The sequence below is a fragment of the Paracoccidioides brasiliensis genome (assembly GCF_000150735.1).
Source record: "Paracoccidioides brasiliensis Pb18 unplaced genomic scaffold supercont2.4, whole genome shotgun sequence".
In the NCBI taxonomy this organism is placed as follows: domain Eukaryota; kingdom Fungi; phylum Ascomycota; class Eurotiomycetes; order Onygenales; family Ajellomycetaceae; genus Paracoccidioides; species Paracoccidioides brasiliensis.
Genome location: NW_011371361.1, coordinates 1,501,396 through 1,524,065, shown reverse-complemented (window position 1 = coordinate 1,524,065; position 22,670 = coordinate 1,501,396). Strand labels below are relative to the sequence as shown.

Genomic DNA, 22,670 nt, shown 5'->3' with positions numbered 1-22,670 from the left:
TCGATAGAAATGAGTACAATCTGAAACATTATGCAGTCTTGCTGCTTCATGAGTTTATTTTTCAAAGAAGAATTGCAAGTTGAATCCTGTCCTCTATTTCTATAGAGTTTCTTTTATTTTTTATTTTTTATTTTTTGCCAATTGATGGCATTTTGACGCGTCAAAGTAGGTAGATTCACATTGCAGGTTGGTGCGCCGCTCGCCTGAGAATACGTTTAAGTGGCGTGATTTTCTGCCTGGCGGATTTGTTTCCCTCCAGATCATGCCAATAATATCACAGTCCAAAGGTTCTTGAGCTCGTATTTCTCTTGGACGTGCTAATCATTACCAGGTCCAGATTGGTTGTGATTGGCTCAAATGCTGGTGCCTGGTAACAATTGGTATCGATGGTTGTTGGCTACCTGCCATCATAGCATATTTTTGGTGGAGGGACAGGGTATATTAGATGTTGTATGCCGAAACTATCAGTCAAAGCCAAAAATATACACGTGATCTTGCTTCATAATAAAGTTTCCGTTCTTTAATCCGTCAAAATAACTCAAGATTCTCCTTTAGTCAAAACCAATAACGCCTTGCTTGCCCTTCAATTCCTGCAACCCTACGCTGCAAACTCCCTCCGCCATCGCGCCACCGCTATGGGACTTCTTGCGAACGTCGTTGCCTGCATATGCGCTTATTACTCAAATCTGTCGCTCTGGGTCCTCGTCCTCGCTGGTTTCGTTTCCTTCATTGTTCTGTCCGTGTTGATAAACGTTCTCTGCCAACTCCTCTTCAAGAACCCTAATGAGCCACCCGTTGTCTTCCATTGGTTCCCTATCATTGGGAGCACCATTTCCTATGGAATTGACCCTTACAAGTTCTTCCTGAGCTGTAGGGAAAAGGTATGCATTTCGACCCCAAACCGGTGATAACAGGAAGTCCCTCTGTTTCAATCGACTCTAATAACATCTGGTCCCATTTTTATAGTACGGCGATATCTTCACATTTATCCTTCTGGGCAAAAAGACAACTGTGTTTCTTGGAATTAAAGGCAATGATTTCGTTCTCAACGGCAAGCTCAAGGACGTTTGCGCTGAGGAGGTTTACTCGCCTCTTACAACCCCCGTTTTCGGCAGGCATGTCGTATATGATTGCCCCAATTCGAAGCTGATGGAACAGAAGAAGGTATGGGATCAGAGATAACTTAAAATTTTCTTTTGTTGATGAAGCATATATACTGAATTTTATTAATTTTAGTTTGTCAAATTCGGATTGACCTCGGAATCATTGCGCATATACGTTACCTTGATCACCGACGAATTCAACCAGTATATGGAAACTTCCTCTGCTTTCCAGGGTGACAAGGGGATTCTCGATGTCTGCAATACCATGGCTGAAATAACCATCTATACTGCCTCCCGGTCGTTGCAAGGGAAAGAAGTGAGAAGCAAATTCGACTCGAGCTTCGCGCAGCTTTACCACGATTTGGATATGGGATTCGCTGCCGTCAACTTTATGTTTCCTTGGGCTCCACTACCACATAACCGTAAGCGTGATGCTGCCCAGAGAAAAATGGCCGCAATTTATACAGACATCATTCGCAAGCGACGTGAAGCTGGTGGCATAAAGGACACCGAAGATATGGTCTGGAATTTGATGTCCTGTGTTTACAAGAATGGAACTCCACTGCCAGATATCGAGATTGCGCACATGATGATTGCCCTGTTAATGGCGGGACAGCATTCATCCTCGTCGACTTTGTCTTGGATCGTGCTCCGACTTGCATCCTGCCCGCATATTGTAGAGGAACTGTACGAGGAGCAGAAACAGGTCCTGGGTGATAGCCTCCCGCCCGTAACCTACGAGACTCTTCAACGACTCACCCTCAACTCGCACGTCATCAAAGAGACCCTCCGCCTTCATGCGCCAATTCACTCCATTCTTCGCGCGGTCAAGTCGCCAATGCACGTCGAAGGAACACGCTACACAATCCCAGTTTCTCACAACCTCCTTGCAGCTCCCGGTGTGACATCGCGGTTACCAGAGCACTTCCCGGACCCCATGACCTGGGATCCACACCGATGGGAAAGGATGGGAATTCGCGAAGCGGACGACAAAAACGAGGAGAAATTTGACTACGGCTACGGTTTGGTAAGCAAGGGTGGAAACAGCCCCTACCTTCCATTTGGCTCCGGACGACATCGGTGTATTGGTGAACAATTTGCATATGTACAACTGGGCACACTTCTTGTGGCTATCGTGAGGCACTTGAAGTTGAAGGTACTCGATGGCGACACTGCCCTGCCAGAGACTGATTATTCAGTAAGACTAAATAATTTCCCACCTCTCTTTTATCATTTGAAAAATGTTGTGTCACTAATATAATTGTCCAGTCTCTTTTCTCAAAACCTCTGGGAAAGCCGCTAGTCGCCTGGGAGAAGAGAAATCCTACCAAGAATTAACAATTCCATTCCGCTTCGCTCTTTCTATCTCTCACCAACTGCGGCCTCTGGATTTCTGTATAAACAAGGGCCTTTCTCTTCTATTTTCTTCTTGCGTTAGACGAGTACATCATAATTAGCATCTGCCTCTGTGAATGCTAGAACGGTCTTGAAGCAAGTGTTTTTTTATTTCATTTTATTTTATTCATTTTTTTATTTTATTTTTATTTTTATATTTTTTTTGGTGTTAAGTTTATACTGATTCTAATAATTGTCAATTACTCTGGGTGTTTTTTCCCTTTGAGAGGTTCTCGTGTCACAACGAGTGAGTGTTTAATTATTATATCATAGCACTTTTCTTTCCCGTTTTTTTCTCGTTCCATTTCATCTCCCTGAAGAATTGTACACTAAATCAATAAAAATGTCCAGCGTAGTTAACCGAATCTAATGGAGCTGATTCTAAAACAACAACCAAGAGAGAAGCCAACTAAAATACATATCTACTCCAAGCAGAAAAGGAAATCACACACTTATCCTTCCCGTAAACTTCTACACAGCCTTCTTCTTCCTTTCCTCACTCTTCCTCTTCGCCCTAACCTCTGCCTGCCTCCTCTCACCGCCATCAATCTTGCGACCTCGTCGATCTTCCCACATTCCCTCCTGCACCTGTATAGTTCCAGCCGTGCCATTCGTTCCTTTAAGCACTTTGAGATACGGTGCCCTTAGCATCCCACCACGCACAAGCCTCACGGCCTTATATCTCTTGAGTGGCCGGGGTATTTCTTTCGGCTCCGTTTCGCCAGGCGGCAAGTTAACCACAGCCCATTTCATGCCGGGTGATAACGTTACGCTACCGGTGACTGTAAGGGGGGGAACGTTATCACTCTTTTGCGACCCATCGTTGCCATCATGACTCGTCAATGTATTATCATTCTTCTCCTGCGTCGTATCCCGGGCTACCTCTATAACCCTCAAGTGAGCCACGCCGTCAACGACATGATCGAAGTCGCCGCCAACACCATACTCTCCGCGCCGAAACTTCTGGCGCCAGCGTAGCAGATACCGGCGACTTCGCGGCGGCTCGATGCCCCGATCTTTCATCTGAGCGGAACTAAGTGTGAACAGTTCATCCCATGAGGCAAACTTAGGGGCGAAACGGACCATGTTGCGGCCGATGAGGGAGAGGAAGGTTGTCAGGTCTGGGACGAAGGGAGTTGGTGGGGGAACGTGGACGGGCTGTGCGACTTTATGGAGATGGCGGATGAATCGGTGGGAGGGTAAGATGGAAGGGGAGGAAGCTGAGGTGGAGACGGAGGGAAAGATGGTAAAAGAGGTCAGAAAGCGGTGGGAGAATGGGTTGAGGGATACGTTTCGAACAGCCATGGTTAGTGGATTGGTTGGATTGATTGAGCTGTCTGTACATTCGTAGGTAGGTGTGGTGCCCAGATTGATACGGGGTTCAAAGGGCCTCGCTAGAGCTCAATTGGGCATAATTTTCGTCATTCATGTGAAGTGTGACGTATGGCATGAAGCATTGGGTGCCTTGGGAGATTTTATCTGGTTGGCGAGATGCCTACCGAGCTGTTGTCGAACGGATGATGCCCAGCGATTATCGAGTGGTTTTCTTATGATTAGTTCAAAAATTTATCTCACGTTGGGAGGAGACGGAACAACAATGATCCATCCAGACCAAGGAGCTGTTTGATCACCCGGTTTATGTCATTAAATTTATCTCCATTTGCTTACATTTTCTACACCTGAATTAAGTATCTAATCCATTTCTTATGCTCCCGGATGATATAGATTGAAATGTGCTTATGAAGCTGTGGTGTGACTTATTGACTGCTACCAATATCTCTTGAACCTGCAGCTTGGATCTCACATTTAGTTCCCCTCATCCCTTTCCTTTGGCTACGGGACCTAGATATTCACCTTCAATGGCAGTATCGCCTGTAGCTACTCTCTCGCCTGCTGGAAACAATTTAGCTGTCGGTGGGCCTAGCACTAATTCCAATATCCTTTCAATGCGCAATTCTGTGACAGGGGCAAAAGCTGCCTCACGCCAGGTGTCTGGGTCTGAGCGCGAGGCATATCTCGCGGGAGGGCCGGAGCCAGCTGAGCAATTAAATGCTGCCGTAAGCCATAAATATATCAAAGGTTGGTTGTCCATAGCCTGTCCCAACTCATCGTCTTGGTGCGTGTGAGCTAACTCGATTCCTGCTCAGATAAAAAGCTTGGAGAAGGTACATATGCTATCGTGTATCTTGGCCACCTGCGAACGGATCCAACGTCACTTGTGGCTATTAAAAAAATTAAGCTCAATTCAGAATACAAAGATGGGCTTTCTGTGGACGCTATTCGAGAAGTTAAATATCTACAAGAACTCTCTCATCCTAATATCATAGCGCTCCACGACGTCTTTTCATCTAAGGATCAGAATCTCAACCTCGTTCTGGAATTCCTCCCATTAGGAGATCTTGAAATGCTTATCAAAGATAGAAATATCCAGTACGGAGCAGCAGACGTTAAAGCGTGGATGGGAATGCTGGCCCGGGGAGTCTTTTTCTGCCACGAAAATTTTGTGCTACATCGCGATATTAAACCCAACAATTTACTCATTGCCTCCGATGGGGAAGTTAAACTGGCAGATTTTGGTTTGGCACGGTCGTTTGCAGACCCCTATGCGAACATGACTCATCAGGTCATCACCCGCTGGTACCGCCCGCTGGAGCTGCTGTACGGTGCCCGCCAATACTCTGGAGCAGTAGACATATGGTCCTCGGGGATGGTTTTTGCGGAACTTCTCCTACGTGTCCCATTTGCCGCAGGAAACACAGACATGGACCAAATCTCCAAAATCATCGGCGCCTTCGGAACTCCCACAGAGGATAACTGGCCCGGGGTAACGAAACTCCCCAATTACGTACCCCTCGATGAAATCCAAATCACTCCATTGCAAGGTCGTGATTTCTTCATGCGCCAGTTCCCTACAGCGGGCCCATTAGGTGCTGACCTCCTTGCATCAATGTTGAAGCTTGATCCGCGAAAACGGAGCACTGCGCGGCAAATATTGCAGCATCCATGGTGGGCTGCTGAGCCGACACCGACGAGGAACGAAGATTTACCGCGAAAATCGGGTGGTGCGAAGAAGATGGGCAATGATATGGGGAGGCGGGGAGGGGATATTGATGATTCTTGGTTTAAGAACACTGCAAGGCCACTGGACTTTGGAGCGACGAAGCAACCTAGGGAATGCAACTTCTGAGGTGCACATGACTGTTGGGGGGGGGTCTCCGGCTCGTGGTTCATTGTTCCTATCCCATGATGGCGCTTTTGGGATTTATCACGAGCCCTAGGCCCCACGAAGCCTTGCTAAATAGTCTCGGCTTTAGGTATAGTCTATGAAGAGAGATGATATACCATTGGGCGGCCGTTGTGGCCGCAGTGGTGGTGAGATCTACGGAATTAGATCTCATCCACGTCCACTGAAAACACTAATACTATCATTAAATCGAAGGGGGTTGTTAGACTCCTGTTATACCTAGGAGGTAAATTTGGCGCATGTTGTTGCTGCCAACAGGCTACATTCCATTGAAGCCACAACGCGGGATATCAAAGGCTGCCCAAGGTTTCTGGGTTGGTTCGGAAGGAAAACCTCTATATATATGTGTGTATATTGATACGGATATCCAAAGGCAAAAAGGGAATGGGGAGAGATATGAGAATTTGTGAAGGGCTTGTGGAAATATGGATGCATGGAGGAGACTTGAGAAGGTCAACCTGAGGGATAAGTTGCAGTGAAGAGAGCGTGAAGGAAGATTTCACCAATCGAATGGATTCGCACAACCCATCTCATCTGCTACAATGAAGAAAGGCCAGATGGATAACCTCAACTGCAACACCGGTACCTTTGCCTGACTCTCATGAATATATCCACATGCCCTTACATGTGGGAACTTGACCCTATAGTATCTGAGCTACACTACCTTTGAAAGGAAAGAAAAACTGTTAAAAGGGAGGGCGGGTTGAACCCAATCTCCAAAAAATATTGAACAGTATTTTGACTTCAAAACCCTGTTGTCAAGAAATACTTCCCGATTCCCGAGGCCCGGTAAGCGCTTCACATCCGTCTCCCATCTGCCATCACTCCAACCTACCAGGCACTTTATTAAGTAGGGAATAACAGGTTGTAATAAGAGACCGGGTTCTCCTGCAATCTCGCATTACGCAGACCGGAGCAGCTCCATGAGGATTTTCATCACACTATCGACGAGGATTAATCGCGGAAGTAGCTGCGACATATAGCACCGAAATTGTATGAGCCCCGCGTTCTAGAGGCATGGCGAGACATTTGTGGTTGCAGAAACAGCTAGAACCTACCCCTTCGAACGGGAATAAGTTTAATTATTGGGTTTAAAGTACCAAAACTCCAGATAGCATGCTCATTAACTCAAGATATGAAGAAATTGCAGGCATTAGTTGTGGAAGATTGGGTGTCATATCTGCGTCTCCTAAATAATCTAGGGTTTATGGAAAGGTCAAACGCGTGCTGTCTTCGGGAGGAGAAGTACGAAATTTAAGGAATTGGTCGAAGAAGGACGACCAGTATCGGGAGAAAGCCAAGGCATGATCTGGGACCGAAAGGACTAAAGAGAATGTTTTCTGACCGAAGAAGAGATCCATGCCAGCAAGGCCGGTCCCCACAACCGCAGGTTCCGCAGCACCAGTCACCATGAATATTAATGGGCTCTTTCGCTGTCTTCTTGGGCGCTCCACCTTTCCCTCATTGTCAGTATCAATTCCATTGCACTTAAAGCTCTCAGGAGGGTTGACATGAGCTTCCAGTTTGGTATTGTGATCCGCCACAACTTGTGGAGTATTAGGCACTTCACTCTCCAATGCCGGTTCTAAACTGCGCCATATCGTAGATGCGATGTGTGATTCCTTGCATTTATTGCTGAGACATTGGGGGCAGAATCTGGGCCATGCAAGCATTCCACAGACTTCCAGGAAACCATACTCTAGTGAAATTGCTGCTGGGTGATTGATGTGATGTTGACAATGGACTTCAAAACTCCCCCATGTCAATGTACCACCGATGACATATAGGGCATAAATCAGGAAAACTATGCTGCGTCTTCAAGGTAGCTTTTAGGCAACTGTAGATATGCCTCCATCTTTCCCTTTGTCAATGGGCTGTTAATTGCGCAAGGGGGGAACCCCGCAGTTAGCTAGATTTCTTGAAGTGCAATGCTACTTGAAACACAAGTGCGAACTCACCTCTCAACATCAAGGGCACACTCGGCTGTGGGACAACGGCCATTCTCAGCCTTCAGGGCTGGATGGTCTGACACTGCGCTCCTTTTGCGGTATAGAGCCACCATGTCATCAATTATTTGTCTTCCTTCTGGGTTCTGCAACGGGACACACAGGAGCAACATCTCACTGGGCCTCTTCTATTCGGGCATTAGATGGGCAATCCGATCGAACCTCCTCCAGTAGCAAGTTCACACTATGTTAGTCTTCCTACACGCTGATGCCTGGTTTATATTCATTGACAACCCAATTTTGATAGTCATCCAGCTCCTGAGCCTCAAGCTCCTGTTTCTGCAAGAAGCAAGAGTGCCGTTCACCTTCTGGCTTCTGACATTCCTCTTCTGGATACCTTACTGCTCGGATCTTTCTGCTAAAATTATCAATCTGGTCATTGAGCCAGAAAGAGTCCTGGCTGTCTTCCAGATCCTAGCGCAACTTTGACACTGGAAGAGCCTTGGATAGCGTCTCAGAGACGAGTCACAAAATATGCTCAGAAATATCATTACATTGTGCCAGCTTGAGGATATTTTGACTTTAATTTTATTTTTCTTTCATAATTCTTCTCTGTACCAGGCTCCGGCTTCTTGAAGACCTGTTCCCCATTCAACAGGGACTTAACAGGCAGACCACCTTCAGCCTGCAATCTGCAATCTGCGCTCCCACTCTTCTTCAGTCATCCTTTTGAGCATCGTGAGGAATTCCATAGAAGTTGAACACAAGCCAAGAAAGCTAGTAAAAGAGACTCTAGAAAACAGATACTTGTTTAGAATGGAGGAAGAATAAGAAAAATAAGAAGAACATAAGAACATAAGAACACAAGGAAAAGTGATAGAAGGATCCAGGACAGAAAATGAAAGATTGGGATTAGCGAAGGAGTGGAGAAAAGAGCCGCACAAGGAGAAAGATGGGAACTGTGCCATTCCCACCGTTTTGGCCACTGAACAGTTACATCGCGTAAAGTTGACCGAGATTCAAATTGAGAATGGAGATTCAGGGGTGACTGATGGAGAGAACTAGGTGATTGCCGCAAGGTGAGGACGGTGAGGTCGCGCGCGAGCCTAGGAAACAAGTCCAAAGTGTGTATGGCAAACTCCTAGAATATCACTATCTATAATGGATCGTAAATCTTTTCCAACATTCCATCTAAAAGTGAATTAACGGAGATGATGCAAAGCAAGGAGCATATGCGCAAGAGAACAGGAGCATTTGGAGTGAATGGAGGTTGCAACTTATTTGCGAGCCATTGCACGCTGCTCTCCTCAGGGGCAGCCAACCAGAGCGCCGGAAGAGCACGGGATCTTACCAAGAAACCTTAGCAGCAGCCAATGAAGAGCTCAGACGAAAAGCGACTGAGGCGACTGGAACGCTGGGAAATCACACTGGTCCTGCAGCTAGAGCGAGTTAGGGACTCGCCCGTCGAAAGGCAGTGGCCAATTACCCGTTGATCGCTGGTTGTAGCGTGTTGCTCTAGGGCCCATCTGGGTGGGGGGTGGGAAAGCAGATGCGGTCAGAACTTCCATGGTTCCACCCATGAATCCGGTTGGCCGTTTGACGCGGCCCGACCAATTCCTTCTTTTTCGCATGTTAGGCCAATCTTATTTTTGTCTTTTTGCTTTTTTTTTTCACCTTACCCCCTTTTCCTTCTATGGGCTGTTGAACAGTCTTTTTCAGCACCGCGATGGCTGCCAGAATGAAGGGCTCTTGGATCTTGGAAGGGAGAATGTAAGTTCCCCACCAAAAGCTTCGGCTAAGAGAGTATATTAGCAGGGGCCTTCGATTATTGGGTTCCCTGTCCGTCCCTATTACTGAATCCTGACACTTAATAGGTGCAAATAAACTCGGTGGATGTTGGCCGGCTTGACAGGTTTTTTGACAGGCCGTGACAGGGAAAGGGGGGGCAAGGAAAGTTGGAAGTTTAATGATTATGTGTAACTATGTTAATTGTTACTTGAATATTTCACGGGTGGCTGTCGAGAATAAACACAGCAAATAAAAGATTCTGTGAGAAGTAGAACCAGCTGTGGTTTGTAGTTGTAACTACTATGTTTTACTAGTAATACCAAGAGTGGTTTGTGGTCGTGGTAAATAAATAAATAATTCTCGTTGTTGGGGCCGTTGCTGCGATCTGCCTCGGGTTCCTTTCCTCCCCTTCGATCTTCACGGTCCTCACCTCAACTTTTCCTCTCTGCACAACTAATATACGTCTGCCAACTTCTGCGCGCCTACGCCAACATATACCTTCTCCTCGTCTGCTCAACTCTGGCTGCGTGAGGGTTGTCTGAAAACAGATAGCTATCTCTCTTTCTGCGCTCTCTATCCTCTTGTTTTCGCCAGGACGCCCTCCTCCATCTGTTAATCACTACCACTATCCTCCCCCTCCTCCAAAGAACCATTTATTCCTCTTCTCTATAAACGTTCGATTACGTCTCTCGTTTTTGCCTCGGGCCTGATATGATACTTCTCTGGCATCATCCCATTCCAACCTCCTACGCTTGGACGGTTGAAGGTGCAGCAACAGGTAACTATTTTCATCATGTTCCTCTCGACATATCCCTCCATGTTGTGTACCTTGCTTTTCTTGAACATCATACCATCAGGGTATGGTGGCTATTGTGTATCATTATTTGGCTGGCTTGCTGCCTGCTTGTTTCCACTTTCCACCGTCAGAGGTTGAGCTGTGCCCTTATCTGCATTTATGTAATTCTCATCGCCTTGCCTCTCTCCCTTGTTTGTTTACACTGCGCCAAAACAGCAGAGCTAACCTCGTACAAAGTAAATACACCCACCGTACACACGGTCGTTTTCCTACTTCGATCCCTAGAGTAATCCTATTGCAGACTCCATCTCTATATCGCTACTGGATAATATCGGAATCCTATAACACCCGAATACTCCTGAATAATAATCACAACCATACAACATCCCGTATTTCCACTTCGATTGAACAAAACCCCCGAGCGGAAATCTAGGAATCCAGACACAAACACACACACCCAAAAAAAAAAAATTAAATAAAAATAAATATAAAAATAAATAAATATATATATATATATACCATATATATCTGTCCACTTACATGGCCGTACAGCGTGGGATCCCGCCGACTTAGCACGCACTACCAGCCGTGGTTAATCCGGATACTTCGGATATTGTTCTCCAGTCATCAAGTATTTCTTCCCCCACCTTCCCTGGCTGTTTGTGCCACCTTGTTATACCCCTTGGCTTCACGCGTGGGTGCTCGCGATACACTAGGCTGGCTACACGGAATCTTTCGCCATGGCTTCCATCATCCCTCAACCCTCCCGCCCTTCAACAAACCCTCCCACCGCAGCTCTTCCCCCGTTACCTGGCCCAAAGTCAAGGAAAGGTCCACCTGTGATTTCAGACACCCCAAAGGTTTCCTCGTCTTCTTTAAAACTCTCCAAACTTCGCACACCATCTGCCTCGCCACGGCCCTCTGCATTGGCTATGCCTCAATCATCCAATCCTTCATCTGGTATCTTGGCTCCCAAATCTCTATTAGTTGTTGGCGCCCCTGGAAGTCCTGATAAAACCCTGCGTCGTACAGTCAGCATTGCGGCCTTCCCCCAACCTCCTAAAGTAGCAAATCGCCCTTCCCTCGATGCGAATTCTTCATCGTCACTATCCCAACTGACATCGAAGCCTCGATCTCCCGACTCCACGAAACCAGTAATCCCGTCGAGTAGTATACGGATCAAGACAAAATCCGCCAATGGTTCCGGAAATACATTTAAAGGACCCAGCTCATCCAGAACACCTAGCCTTTTGAATAGCAGCGGGGATGGCAAGTGCATTCCCAACGGTCCAAGTGCTAGAAACTCTGAGGGCCATTTCAGTATCCCCTCTCCACCGCAAAGCAGAAGTTCATCAGCCCAGGGTTCCTGTTCTACCAGTGCCACTACCTTCGACGAAACTGAGGAAGGCGGACGAAGGGGTCGCGAGGATTTTGATAGCACATCCGGTAATGGAAAACGTGGTTCCAAGGGGAAGGAATCGAAAGGAAATGTTATAGTTAGCGTCAGAGTTCGACCTGACGTTGGGAACGCAGAGAATTCCAAGTCAGATGAAGAATGGATGGTCGATGGTCGAAGGTCGCTTGTGTCCCACCGTGGGAAGGAATCAGGAGATTATTATTATGGTATTTCTAGTCTCCCCCCCCCCTCAAAGGGAGAAAAACAGAAGGAATGGATGAGACATGCGCTCTGATAGCCCAGATCCACAGTGCTAACGGTTTAACATTACAGATAATGTATTTACAGCTCACGATAATAATGCTAGAGTATATGATTCATGCGCGAAACGCCTTGTTCGCCGGGTTATGGAAGGTTATCACGGCACCGTTTTTGCATACGGAATGACTGGAACTGGCAAAACATTTTCCATGCAGGGTACCGCTACATCTCCCGGTGTTATCCCTTTGGCTATTACAGATATCTTTTCCTACATTAGAGAAACTCCTCATCGCGAATTCTTACTCCGCGTAAGCTATCTGGAAATCTACAACGAGAAAATCCACGATCTCCTGTCACTGCTAGCTTCTGGAACGGGCCCCGGTGCTGCGCAGCAGGAAGAGATCAAACTGCGAGAGGACAGTAAACGAGGTGTATACGCCTCGCCATTGAAGGAAGAAATTGTGCAAAGCCCAACGCAGTTATTACGAGTTATTGCAAGGGGTGACCATGCTCGAAGGACTGGAAGCACGCAGTTCAACGCTCGCAGTTCCCGGAGTCATGCTGTTGTTCAAATTGTGGTAGAAAGCAGAGAGCGAATCCCCGCTGGAAGTTCTGTGCAGGAAAAACGCTCTGCCATCGTTCCTGGTGGCGTGCGTGTCTCAACATTGAGTTTGATTGATCTTGCGGGATCTGAACGTGCTGCAGAAAGCAAAGAACGGAGAACAGAAGGTGCCCATATAAACAAGAGCTTACTCACTTTGGGAACGGTGATTGCCCGGCTTTCTGGAGATAAGGATAAAAATGGCAACCCCACCGATCGGGACGGGAAGCATTTGCCATACCGCGATAGCAAATTAACACGGTTGCTGCAACCTGCGCTGTCAGGGAATTCCCTTGTCAGTATCCTTTGCACTCTTCAGATCGGATCGAGTGGAAGCGCTGCAACTGCCAATACTCATACAGGAGAGACATTGAATACACTGAAGTTTGCAGCCAGAGCGAAGAATAACATTGTCAGCCATGCTAAACGGGCTGAAGAAGCCATGAGTGGTGGTGCTGGGGATGCTGGAAGCCGGGTTCTTTTAGAACGCTACCGCATGGAAATTCAGACCCTCAGATCTCAGCTTGAAGGACAAGCAAGAGCTCATAGTGAGAGGGAAGAGAGGCTCGACGAAAAGGCTTTTGAAAGAGAGGCGGAAATTCGACATGAAGAACAAATGTTGGAAATGCAGCTCGCACGGACAGCACTCAAGGAAAGAATCGAGCATTTGAACCGTTTAATCTTATGTTCCAAGTCCACTGGCGTTAATACTAATGGAACCATTTCTGCGCTGGGAAGGATCTCGGGAATCTCCGCAGGTGGCTTTGAGCCTGGAACCAGGTCAATTCGATCTTCAGCATCTCAATCAACGTTGGGAGCAAATGGGACTGCTTTAAATAGATCTACCTCCATGGTTTCAATGCGAAGTCCAGGGCCTTCGACTACTCCCCAAACACCAGCTGCTCAATTTGGAAATAATGAATATGAGGACGATACGATGGGCGAATTTGCCGATGGAATGGCAAGCCTCCAGATGCAGGTTAATGCCCTTCAGGCGGATCTCTCCGATAAAACTCGATACATCTCAACCCTCGAGCGGCGACTACTACAAGCCCGTCGATCAAGCCACTCACGTATGTCGATGGGATTTTCGCATTTGAAAGGTGCTGTGGGATCCGCAGATGAGCCGGAGGTTATGGCGCTGCTTCACGAAAAGGACATGGAAATATCCGAACTGCGAATCCAGCTTGACGACAAGGATCGAATGGTTGCAGCTTTGCGTTCCGCAGCCCGCCAGCGTGACGTCGCCCAATTGTCGCCCGACTCGATTTCTTCAGAGATAAAACAGAAATCGGGCCATAATAGCGTCGATAGCAATGGCAGCTCAGCCAATAGTGCCGGCGTTGCTATTGGGACTGTAAGCCCCGTTGCGCTCCTGTCTCCTGTGAGAACAGCCGAGATGGAGCAAGAGAACAAGAAGGAGAAAGAGAAAGAGAAGAAACGTAGAAGCGTTGACGAGATGTCCCGAATGCTTGACGAAATGATCCAGGACAGGGTGGAGAGCGGACATCTGGTCAAGGGGACCAGAGGGAGCATGCGTGTTGTTGATGCGGCCCGGCGACAGTCGTCTTCTGGTTCTAATACCGTTCCTCCGATGAGCGCAATGGTAACAGCTCTTCGAGGCTCTTTCACAGATGTCCAATCTGCGTAAACGGATTGTCCTTCCATCTTTCTTTGGCTCTTTCTTGGAGAACCGCCTTCGGGTTCATTACCTGACCATCTTCCCCATCTTGACGGCGGAGACGAAATATTTGATTTGTATTTCTTGTTCTTTCCCGTTTGGCACCATTACCCCCCAAAGCTCTTATGGACTCTAATTCTATTTTGTACATTTTGTTGTAGATGCACTTGTCGCTTTTGCTCTCTCATTCCTCCTCCCCCCCCCCCTCCTTGTACAGTAAATGCTCTCTCTTTCTTGATACCCATTATTTCTCAATCTGGCCTTCATTTCATTCACCTTGCTCTCTAATTTCACTCCTACACATCAACTTTTTGTCGTTTTGTGCTGACCATTTCTATTTCCATTCTCATTCTTATTTTTTATCCTTCATTTCATATTCCTCAAGGTCGGTTGGTTTATCGACATAATTTACAAGGCTCGTCATTTCTTTTTATTTTTATTGCTTAATGCAGCTTTTTATACTACTTCCAGTTATGCCTATCTTGCCTAAGCCATATATTCTGTCCTCTTTTCGAATCTGGCATGTCTGTCTTGACTTTATCTCACCTAACTATCCTAAATAATGCAGAAACGGGAAATGAAAGGAGAAAGGAAAAAGAAAGGTGGCGAGGTGTGTTTCATTATATTTTACTACGTTATCTTTGTCCTTTGTCCTGCATTTTTCATTTTTCGCTCTGATATGATGGGTGCTGGCGGAATGATTTCTGAGGATATGACATTACTCTGCGTCATGCCCATCGTACATGTATTATTATATATCACACCGAGTTTCTTTAATGCCTTTATGTTCTCTCTAATGCAGAATTTATTTAGATCGTCATCTCTCTACAATATAGAGCTATGTAGAAGAAGCGAGTAATAAATGAGATGGTAACTGGACCTGTTCTCCTGAAGCTGGCAAATCTTTTGTAGGCCGTTGTCGTCGATTCTGGTGATGTTTCTTTTCATTCCTCTGCTCGTTCTACCATATTTATCTCCATAATTTTCTAGAACATGTGGCCCAGGTCTGATAGTTACCTGCAGGGATTTCACTGTGATAACAACAATCGGATGAGAGGACCTTGTAGATGACGTCTGGTTTCCAGGCTGGACGGTTTGCTCCAAGGCTGATCTCCGTCATTGGTGACTTGAAATGTGCCAGGCTGAAACCGGATAGACAGGGCATCCATCAGGAATTATTGCATGGGCATCGCCGCATCAAGCATATGAACCTGGGTGGTTTTTTTAATGGGATTGATAAACACACCCGCTACCTGGCTAAATACGCTCCTCAAAATATACACTATCTCAAAACAAACATAGCGTATACACAGCTGTACACTCAAAATAACTAGTGTTCCAATGTAGTCAATATGTGCTAAACTCCCCAATTGATCAATTACTATTAAACTAATATGAAATAGTTATCTACAATCATCCTCCTCTTAATCCACCGTGCCACGCCTTGGCTCTGCGTGTGACAGCTTAAATCAACTCTTTCGTTCTGCTCTTTCGCTAAAGTATCAATAAATACTCTGTTATCATTATTCTTCATTTGCGGTATATGCAGTCAATGACTAGACACCTACCTAGTTACACTAGGATTTGATTATTTTAATCTAATATATATAATTTAGAACATGGAGTTATACAGTCTCATCTAAGAATAATACAGTGTTAAAACAGATATATTATAGAAATTATAGCTATATATATTTATTTCAATAAAAATTTATGAAAAGAGATAAAGCGGATAAAAATAAAAATTAATCAGTATAATAGAAGATATGATTGTGATAAAATATTAAAGGAAAAAAACCTTAATAATCTTGATATTAAACAACAAACTTATAATAAAAAGAGTAATAATATCAAAGAAAAATATATATAATAATAAACTAATAAAAAGAGTAATATCAACCAAGAAACATTTAAAATAAGACTTTCTTTAAATTTTAATATATATTAATGATATAAATTAAATAAGATTTTACTTGATTTTGAAATTTATTCTTTAACAAAAGGTTTTATTTCTTTTGTGCAGTTTATCACATCTTTATTTTCAGATCATCTTTAAATAGGAAAACATATTTAACTGATTGATAGAGAATTTTCTAACACCTTTATTTAATGAATAGTTCATTAAAATATGATTTCAATTTTCAACTAAATTATAGAAATCACTTTTATTTAAGCTAATAAAATCTTTAATTTTTTTAAAAAAAAGAATTTAAAATTGCTATATTGAAGTTTCAATTATATTATAAAGAAAAAGTTTTCTTTTTACACTTTATTAAAGAAGATTTGCATTTTGATTTCATATTTTTTATATTGAACTTTTTTTTCAAGCTTAGGTTCTTAAATAAATTTTAAAGTATAATTTATATAGATTTTATTAAAGTGAATAGCTGATAATAAAATTAAGATCTTTATTTCTATTGCTCTAATAGAAGATGCTTTAAAAGCACTCAGCAATTTTTTTGGAACTTTATTATTATCTTTTTAAAAATAGTTCATATAGATTTTTGGGATTTTCCAATCAGATTTTAACTGTAAAATCGGAAATGGAAGCTGTATAAATCATATAATTATCTCATAGCTTGAAAAGACAGTTCTCTTTCAATATTTAGAATTCTAATTAGTATTTAAAGTTCTTCAGCCTGAGCTAATTTTTTTTAAATGAGAACTTTCAATTTAAGCTCTGAATCTAATCAACTTATTATCTCATTGAGTTTGGGTCTTTTATCTTTATCTAGAATAGAAATGATTCATTCTATTTTCTTTATTTTTTAAAATAAAAGTGAATTGAAATTTTATTTTTTCTTTTAGAAATTCTTTATACAGCTTTTTTGTATTTTCATAGTTTCTAAAGTAGATTAAAAGCCGATAATAAATTTATATTATCAACATAGTTTAAAGTTTTTTATTATGTATATATTATTTTGAATAGATTAAATATATATAGAGCAAATAAAATAAAGTGAGACTGAAGATTTTTAAGAAACTTCTATTTCAATATTAGTTTTTATTTAAGTACATCAAAAAGAAGCTAAATCCTTCTTTTTGTCATAAAAACAGATGACTTATCAGAGACTTTGAAACTTTAGATTTTGCTGAATTGAAATTATTTTATTTTGGAAATATGATTAAAATATCTTTATATTAATAAAAGTAGCAGTAGAAATTAAGTTAATATTTTTAGCTACTTGAATATTATAAATCATTAATAGAACTATATCTATGACTGAGTTTATTTTCTGCTATTTATAATTACAATGAATTAGTAGTTATAGCTATAAAAGATAGTTTAAAACTAATTATCTTTTTTAAAATCTTTCTCAAATAATTTAAAAGTAATATAAGTTGATATGATTTAAAAATAAAGAATTTTCTATTAAATTTTGCTAAAATAATATCTATAGTCTTTTTTGAATAAAGTTAATGATATTCATATTCTTTATTAATAGTAGATTTAATGCAAAAAGTTCCTTTTTTTAAGCTCTAGATATAGCTATTGAATTATTAAATGATTTATTGAATTAGATTCAGCAGCTGTTTTAACTAAATTAGTACAGATTGCCGCTTCTAGCTCATTTTCAATAATATCAGATTATTTCTACTTTTTATCATTGCAACATTTATTTGTAAAAGTATATAATCTTCAGGCTCTAAGGGCTTTATAAGTAAAATCTTTATAGATATTATGTGGCGTTCCGCCCCTATTCTTCCGCCCCTTCCTATATTAGTATCCACTCTCTATTCGCCCCTCCCTAATCCACTCAGAGGCCCCAATCTTTCCTATATTTCCTATCCTATGCAATTGCTCCTACCATATAGAGTGATTATAGTGTGTATATATATAGCAGGGCATTTGCCCATCTTATTAGAAGAGAATCAGACCATGATTTATCCTACCTATTCGATTGCTTGTACGCATCAAGTAGCTATTTTTAATATCTTTATATATATTTAAAGATATTATATATTTTTTTCAATCTTTTCCAGCTTTATAATACTCTACTGCTTGTTAAAATATCGACATAAAACTATAAAATCTTGTTGACTCTATATCAAATAGCTGGCTGAACTGATTAAAAATAGTAAATAATATCATGAAAATAAAAGATTTTATTGATATTTGTTTTTATCAATTAGAATAAAATTATTTATTGCTATTTTACTGATATATTATTCTTCAGGTATTCAAAAGGCTCCCTGTCGGGCCTGAAAGGCGCTGCTGGGCAGGCAAGCTTGGCAAATTTGAGGAGTTGGGCACATACGGACTACATTGGAAAGCTGGTTATTTGAGCGTACGGTTGTGTATATAAGCTATGTTTGATTTGGATTAGTTAGTGTATTTAGCCGGGGAGCGAGTGCATTTATCAATCCCCGTTTTCCATACAGGTTGTTGGAGCGAATGGTACAGAGGAACTGCAGGGATGATATGTAACAGGTCTATCCCAACTCATCCGAAACCATTCGCACGTCAAATTCGTTTGGTTGACGACTCGCGGATCCACTAAAACCCATTCCACGAGACAAGTGATGAAACACTGGTCTCTCTCATGCGTTGGGTCTCACTTGAGAAGTGTTGAAAAATGCCATGGATCTGCGCTGAAATAGCCTATCAAAAGCCAAGGCTTCCCCATTGCGTTCCGTCGAACCCTTCGAGCATTTGACCAAAGAAGAGAAAAGGCATTCCAGATTCTTCATTTCTTTTGTTTGAGCTGTTTTGTTGTTGGTGGCCGGGTAACTCAAGGCTCCCGGTGTGACTATAATAACAGTGGTGAATTCTGATTCGCAAACACCATCCAGCAACCGCAGTTTTGGCAATACAACAACAACGTCCTGCACACTGTTGAGAATTAAAATTTTCTGATTCCGGAGTACCCTGCTCTCTCCCAGCCCAGGGATAGTTAAATAGTTAATAGCTATTTCGGCCGGTGTTATTGAAGCGCGGACGATCTTTTGAACCAAGTTCCACGCCACCCAGTCACAGCGGTCAGTGACCAGCTCCGCCGACCGCGCGTGTGTCGGTCACAACGTACTTTTCGAGTGCGGTTGAAGTTAACGGCAAGGAACCCTGGCTAGGTCCGTTTTTAATTTTTGCGAGGTTGCTGAAGATCCACTCCAGCACTCGCCCCATTCGTTCTCTGGTTTTACGTCGATTAATACCAAAAATCAGCGTGTGTTGCCGTGGGGCAAATCCAGAGTTGATAAAAAGCCAGAGGCAAAACCCTTTTTGGCGGAATCAAAATATCGACATACATTGGACACTCTACACAAAGCACTAGGAGTAGAGAGATTTGTTGACTTCACTCCAAGCTCTTGAACCGCGAGGTACGCACCAACAGAACGGACTTCAGAAGCTTCGGGTATGATCGGTCTTTGTTGACGGTTATTGATATCGATATTGTCCCTACGGAGTACTCTGTACAGCCCATCCATTTCTGATTTCTGCTCTCAGTGATCGCACAGGCAAATCTCCTCCACATCTCGGTTGGATGCTACCTTACCCAATTCCTCTCCCCTACCTGCGACTGCTGGCGGAACCCCGTATTTGAGAAGCTTCTCTTGTGTTTTCGTATTTTCAAGCTCCCCTATAACCAGTTCTCCTTGAAAGGGGTTCAAGTTACAGATACCATTTTCCTTCGCAATTTATAAATCGTTTTCTCTTTCTTTTGATGTACTCATTTCTTTGCTGGCTCATTCCTATACCTTGCCAGGATAGTGGGAGCCCTGGGGTGTGCGCACATCTTGCCCCCGGTGGACAAGGTGCTATTTAACGGCAGTAACCAGACAGAATCGCAGATTTAGGCTTCATTTGCTGAGCAAGTGCTGTTTTGTTATCTCCGGAACTTTCTGCACTGACAAGGAACGATCCTTCGAGTCCTATTATTTGCCCTTACCCTTCGTGTCAGTCAATTACGCTTGCTGCTGATCTACCGGTGACCAACCTGCGATCTTCAAGAATATGTGCCCTTTGAGACCTTCGTTTAAAATTGAGAGCAAGCGGGGAAGATTTTCGCGCCAGCTGTTACGTTTGAATCCCAGGGCTTACTGATCTTCATCGTCAATTTCTTGGGTCAACGTTCTTCTGAATCCAAAGGTCGTTGATGTGGAATGCTGTCAGCCAATTTCCGTCCGCACATTAAACCGTTGTTTATGACAGGCAGTCTTCATCCCAAGATGATTGTCTCTTCAAAGTACACCTCCCATAGCATGACGATACGCAGGACGCCAACAAGGAGCACTTTCTTTCCAACTCCTCTGTCAAAACAACAACTGCGTGTTTCGTTCATCGATTCTCCTCTCCCATCACCGAGTTTACCGTCGATTCTTCCCCGTCACGGCAAGAAACGAGCTTCGCGATGGCCTAGAAAACTTGGGCGCCTCTTTTGCTGGACAGTCGGAGTTGTTCTTATCATATGGTTTGTGTTTTCGTGGCAACAAGCGGACCATCTGCTGAAGGTTGTCAATTACCTTTCTCATGATGGTGAACCTTTTGAAATAATTGGCAGTGATAACCTGCCAGAGGGTCCCAGCCCAGTGATGGTAACTGACCAACGGGGTCGATCACGATGGACAATTTCGATTCCGCACAATCATGAGTTCCCTCTGTCGCCGTCTAGTTACTCCTCCCTGTGTATCCAGGGTATGGAATTATCACATAACTTGGAGAATATCAAAAATAATAAACCAGCCTTGGCACATAACATTGGTCACCATGAATACTATTGGAAAGACAAAAATTTCATGGACATTCCCGATGCAGAAAGGAACGGACTACTTCCGAATTCCCGCGATCACGAAATTTTCAGGAAAGGGCATGGTGTTGTTGGTGGTGAAATATATAAGTTATGGGGCGCGGATGTACCGGTTTGCGAGAAGTCTTTGACTTACATTCTTCAAACAGAGGATGCAGGCATGGGTGCAACTGTAATGGGTTTATGGATGAGTTACGGCCTGGCCCAACATGAAGGCAGGGCCTTTTTTGTTGATGACACCAATTGGGCGTATGGCGAGTATACGACATACTTTAAACTACCACCAATGCCCTCCTGCCGTCCTCCTCCATCGTCGCAGAGAATACCTTGCCCTCACCAAACTAGACACCTTCTGATATCTTCAGCCACTACGTCGTGGACCTTTGGACATAGTTTTAATGACAAATTCGAAGACGGTCACAAAATGGGAGTGTACCGGCAGAAAGCAATGTTTGATTTCCTCCGCAGCGGATACGATGCGTTGTTCCATTTAACAGGGGATGACGCCGCCTATCTCGAACAACGTGTGAAAGAGCTCAATGTCTCGGTAAGGAATAGGGGAGGTATCGAAGTTGGCCTCCATGTCCGTCACGGCGACCGACACCCAATGGAGTTCCAATATCAAAAGTCCTATCTGCCATTGGAAATATATACAGAGGCCGCATACAACATCATTTCCTCATTCCGCAAGAGCAACATCAACCCTACCGCATCACTTGGACGTGACAAGTCCAGCATACTACTTGCCTCTGATGACCCGGACGTCTACATGGCAAGGGAGATGTCTGATACTGAGCAGGCACAATCGATGATATCCCTCGCCAACAAGACAGCCCAAGGCGCTGCGAAGGGTAAGGCCCAGATCACGATGGACGGGGACATAGACTGGGAGGGCGGGTTCTTCCATGACGTGTTCTGGTCTTTGGGCGCCCCAAATCCACCCCGTGCAGTGGGGAGTCCGCCCGCGTCCAGGAACGAACCCCATCTCCGTCCACGAAGCGTGGAAGCGCGCGACATAGATTCGTTCCGCTTCCAACCACCCGATGTAGCGCTACGTCTGCGCGAGCTGATTGGTCGCGCCTATCTGCTTGATCTGGCCGTTCTCGGACAATCGGACGCAGTGGTCTGTGGGGTTAGTAGCATTGCGTGTCGGTTACTGGCCGTCATGCTTGGGTGGGAGAAGGCTATTGAGCAGGGGAAATGGAAGAATGTGGATGGAACATGGCACTGGAAGGGGATTATTTGGTAAATTTTGCTTGATTTAATAACTGTCATTCGTAGTTCATCTTTCTTTTGAGCCTCCGGTGTTCCTTTCCCCTTGGTTTTCTGTATCCCACGTTCTTTATTCCACCCCTCCCCACTAATCCTCTTGCTGGAGTTTCCCTTGTCGAGTTCACTGGAATAGTGGAGTACTCTATTTTACACGCATTGGGCACGAGCTCTCAGCACGGTTGAGAAATATGCTGGCCGTATATATGTTGTTTTTATCCATTGAGATAGAATACCATAGATATTTTCCTTGTCATCTATATACCATTTACAAAGCAGCGGACTAAAAATATAGGCTATTGGAGATTTTCAACAATATCGCTCTTTAACTTTTAAACAACAAAAGATATAATAATCACGAATCCCCTCAAAGTCCTTTTAACACTAGGATTATCATTTAATAATAAAGGGCTACATCAAAATGAGCAAAGGAAATATCACAAA

The 22,670-nt window shown here is 43.8% G+C and overlaps 6 protein-coding genes across 6 annotated transcripts; 4 read left to right on the top strand and 2 right to left on the bottom strand.

Moving 5' to 3' along the window:
* Window positions 1-635: 635 nt before the first annotated feature.
* On the top strand, window positions 636-2,441 carry PADG_04003 (uncharacterized protein; the record flags this gene model as incomplete). The annotated part of the gene is made up of 4 exons (XM_010760975.1): window positions 636-881; window positions 967-1,164; window positions 1,237-2,301; window positions 2,373-2,441. 4 exons carry the CDS (start codon window positions 636-638, stop codon window positions 2,439-2,441), a joined length of 1,578 nt encoding a protein of 525 aa, XP_010759277.1.
* A 528-nt stretch (window positions 2,442-2,969) lies between these two features.
* Window positions 2,970-3,803, bottom strand: PADG_04002 (uncharacterized protein; the record flags this gene model as incomplete). Its single annotated transcript, XM_010761378.1, has 1 exon — window positions 2,970-3,803. The coding sequence occupies one exon, from the start codon at window positions 3,801-3,803 to the stop codon at window positions 2,970-2,972; it is 834 nt and encodes a 277-aa protein (XP_010759680.1).
* A 554-nt stretch (window positions 3,804-4,357) lies between these two features.
* PADG_04001 (CMGC/CDK/CDK7 protein kinase) lies at window positions 4,358-5,685 on the top strand (the record flags this gene model as incomplete). The annotated part of the gene is made up of 2 exons (XM_010761377.1): window positions 4,358-4,577; window positions 4,646-5,685. 2 exons carry the CDS (start codon window positions 4,358-4,360, stop codon window positions 5,683-5,685), a joined length of 1,260 nt encoding a protein of 419 aa, XP_010759679.1.
* A 1,262-nt stretch (window positions 5,686-6,947) lies between these two features.
* Window positions 6,948-7,861, bottom strand: PADG_11694 (uncharacterized protein; the record flags this gene model as incomplete). The annotated part of the gene is made up of 2 exons (XM_010761621.1): window positions 6,948-7,551; window positions 7,701-7,861. 2 exons carry the CDS (start codon window positions 7,859-7,861, stop codon window positions 6,948-6,950), a joined length of 765 nt encoding a protein of 254 aa, XP_010759923.1.
* Window positions 7,862-11,012: 3,151 nt separating this feature from the next.
* PADG_04000 (uncharacterized protein) lies at window positions 11,013-14,181 on the top strand (the record flags this gene model as incomplete). The annotated part of the gene is made up of 2 exons (XM_010760974.1): window positions 11,013-11,895; window positions 12,002-14,181. 2 exons carry the CDS (start codon window positions 11,013-11,015, stop codon window positions 14,179-14,181), a joined length of 3,063 nt encoding a protein of 1,020 aa, XP_010759276.1.
* Window positions 14,182-20,379: 6,198 nt separating this feature from the next.
* PADG_03999 (uncharacterized protein) lies at window positions 20,380-22,206 on the top strand (the record flags this gene model as incomplete). Its single annotated transcript, XM_010761376.1, has 1 exon — window positions 20,380-22,206. One exon carries the CDS (start codon window positions 20,380-20,382, stop codon window positions 22,204-22,206), a length of 1,827 nt encoding a protein of 608 aa, XP_010759678.1.
* Between the last annotated feature and the right edge of the window lie 464 nt (window positions 22,207-22,670).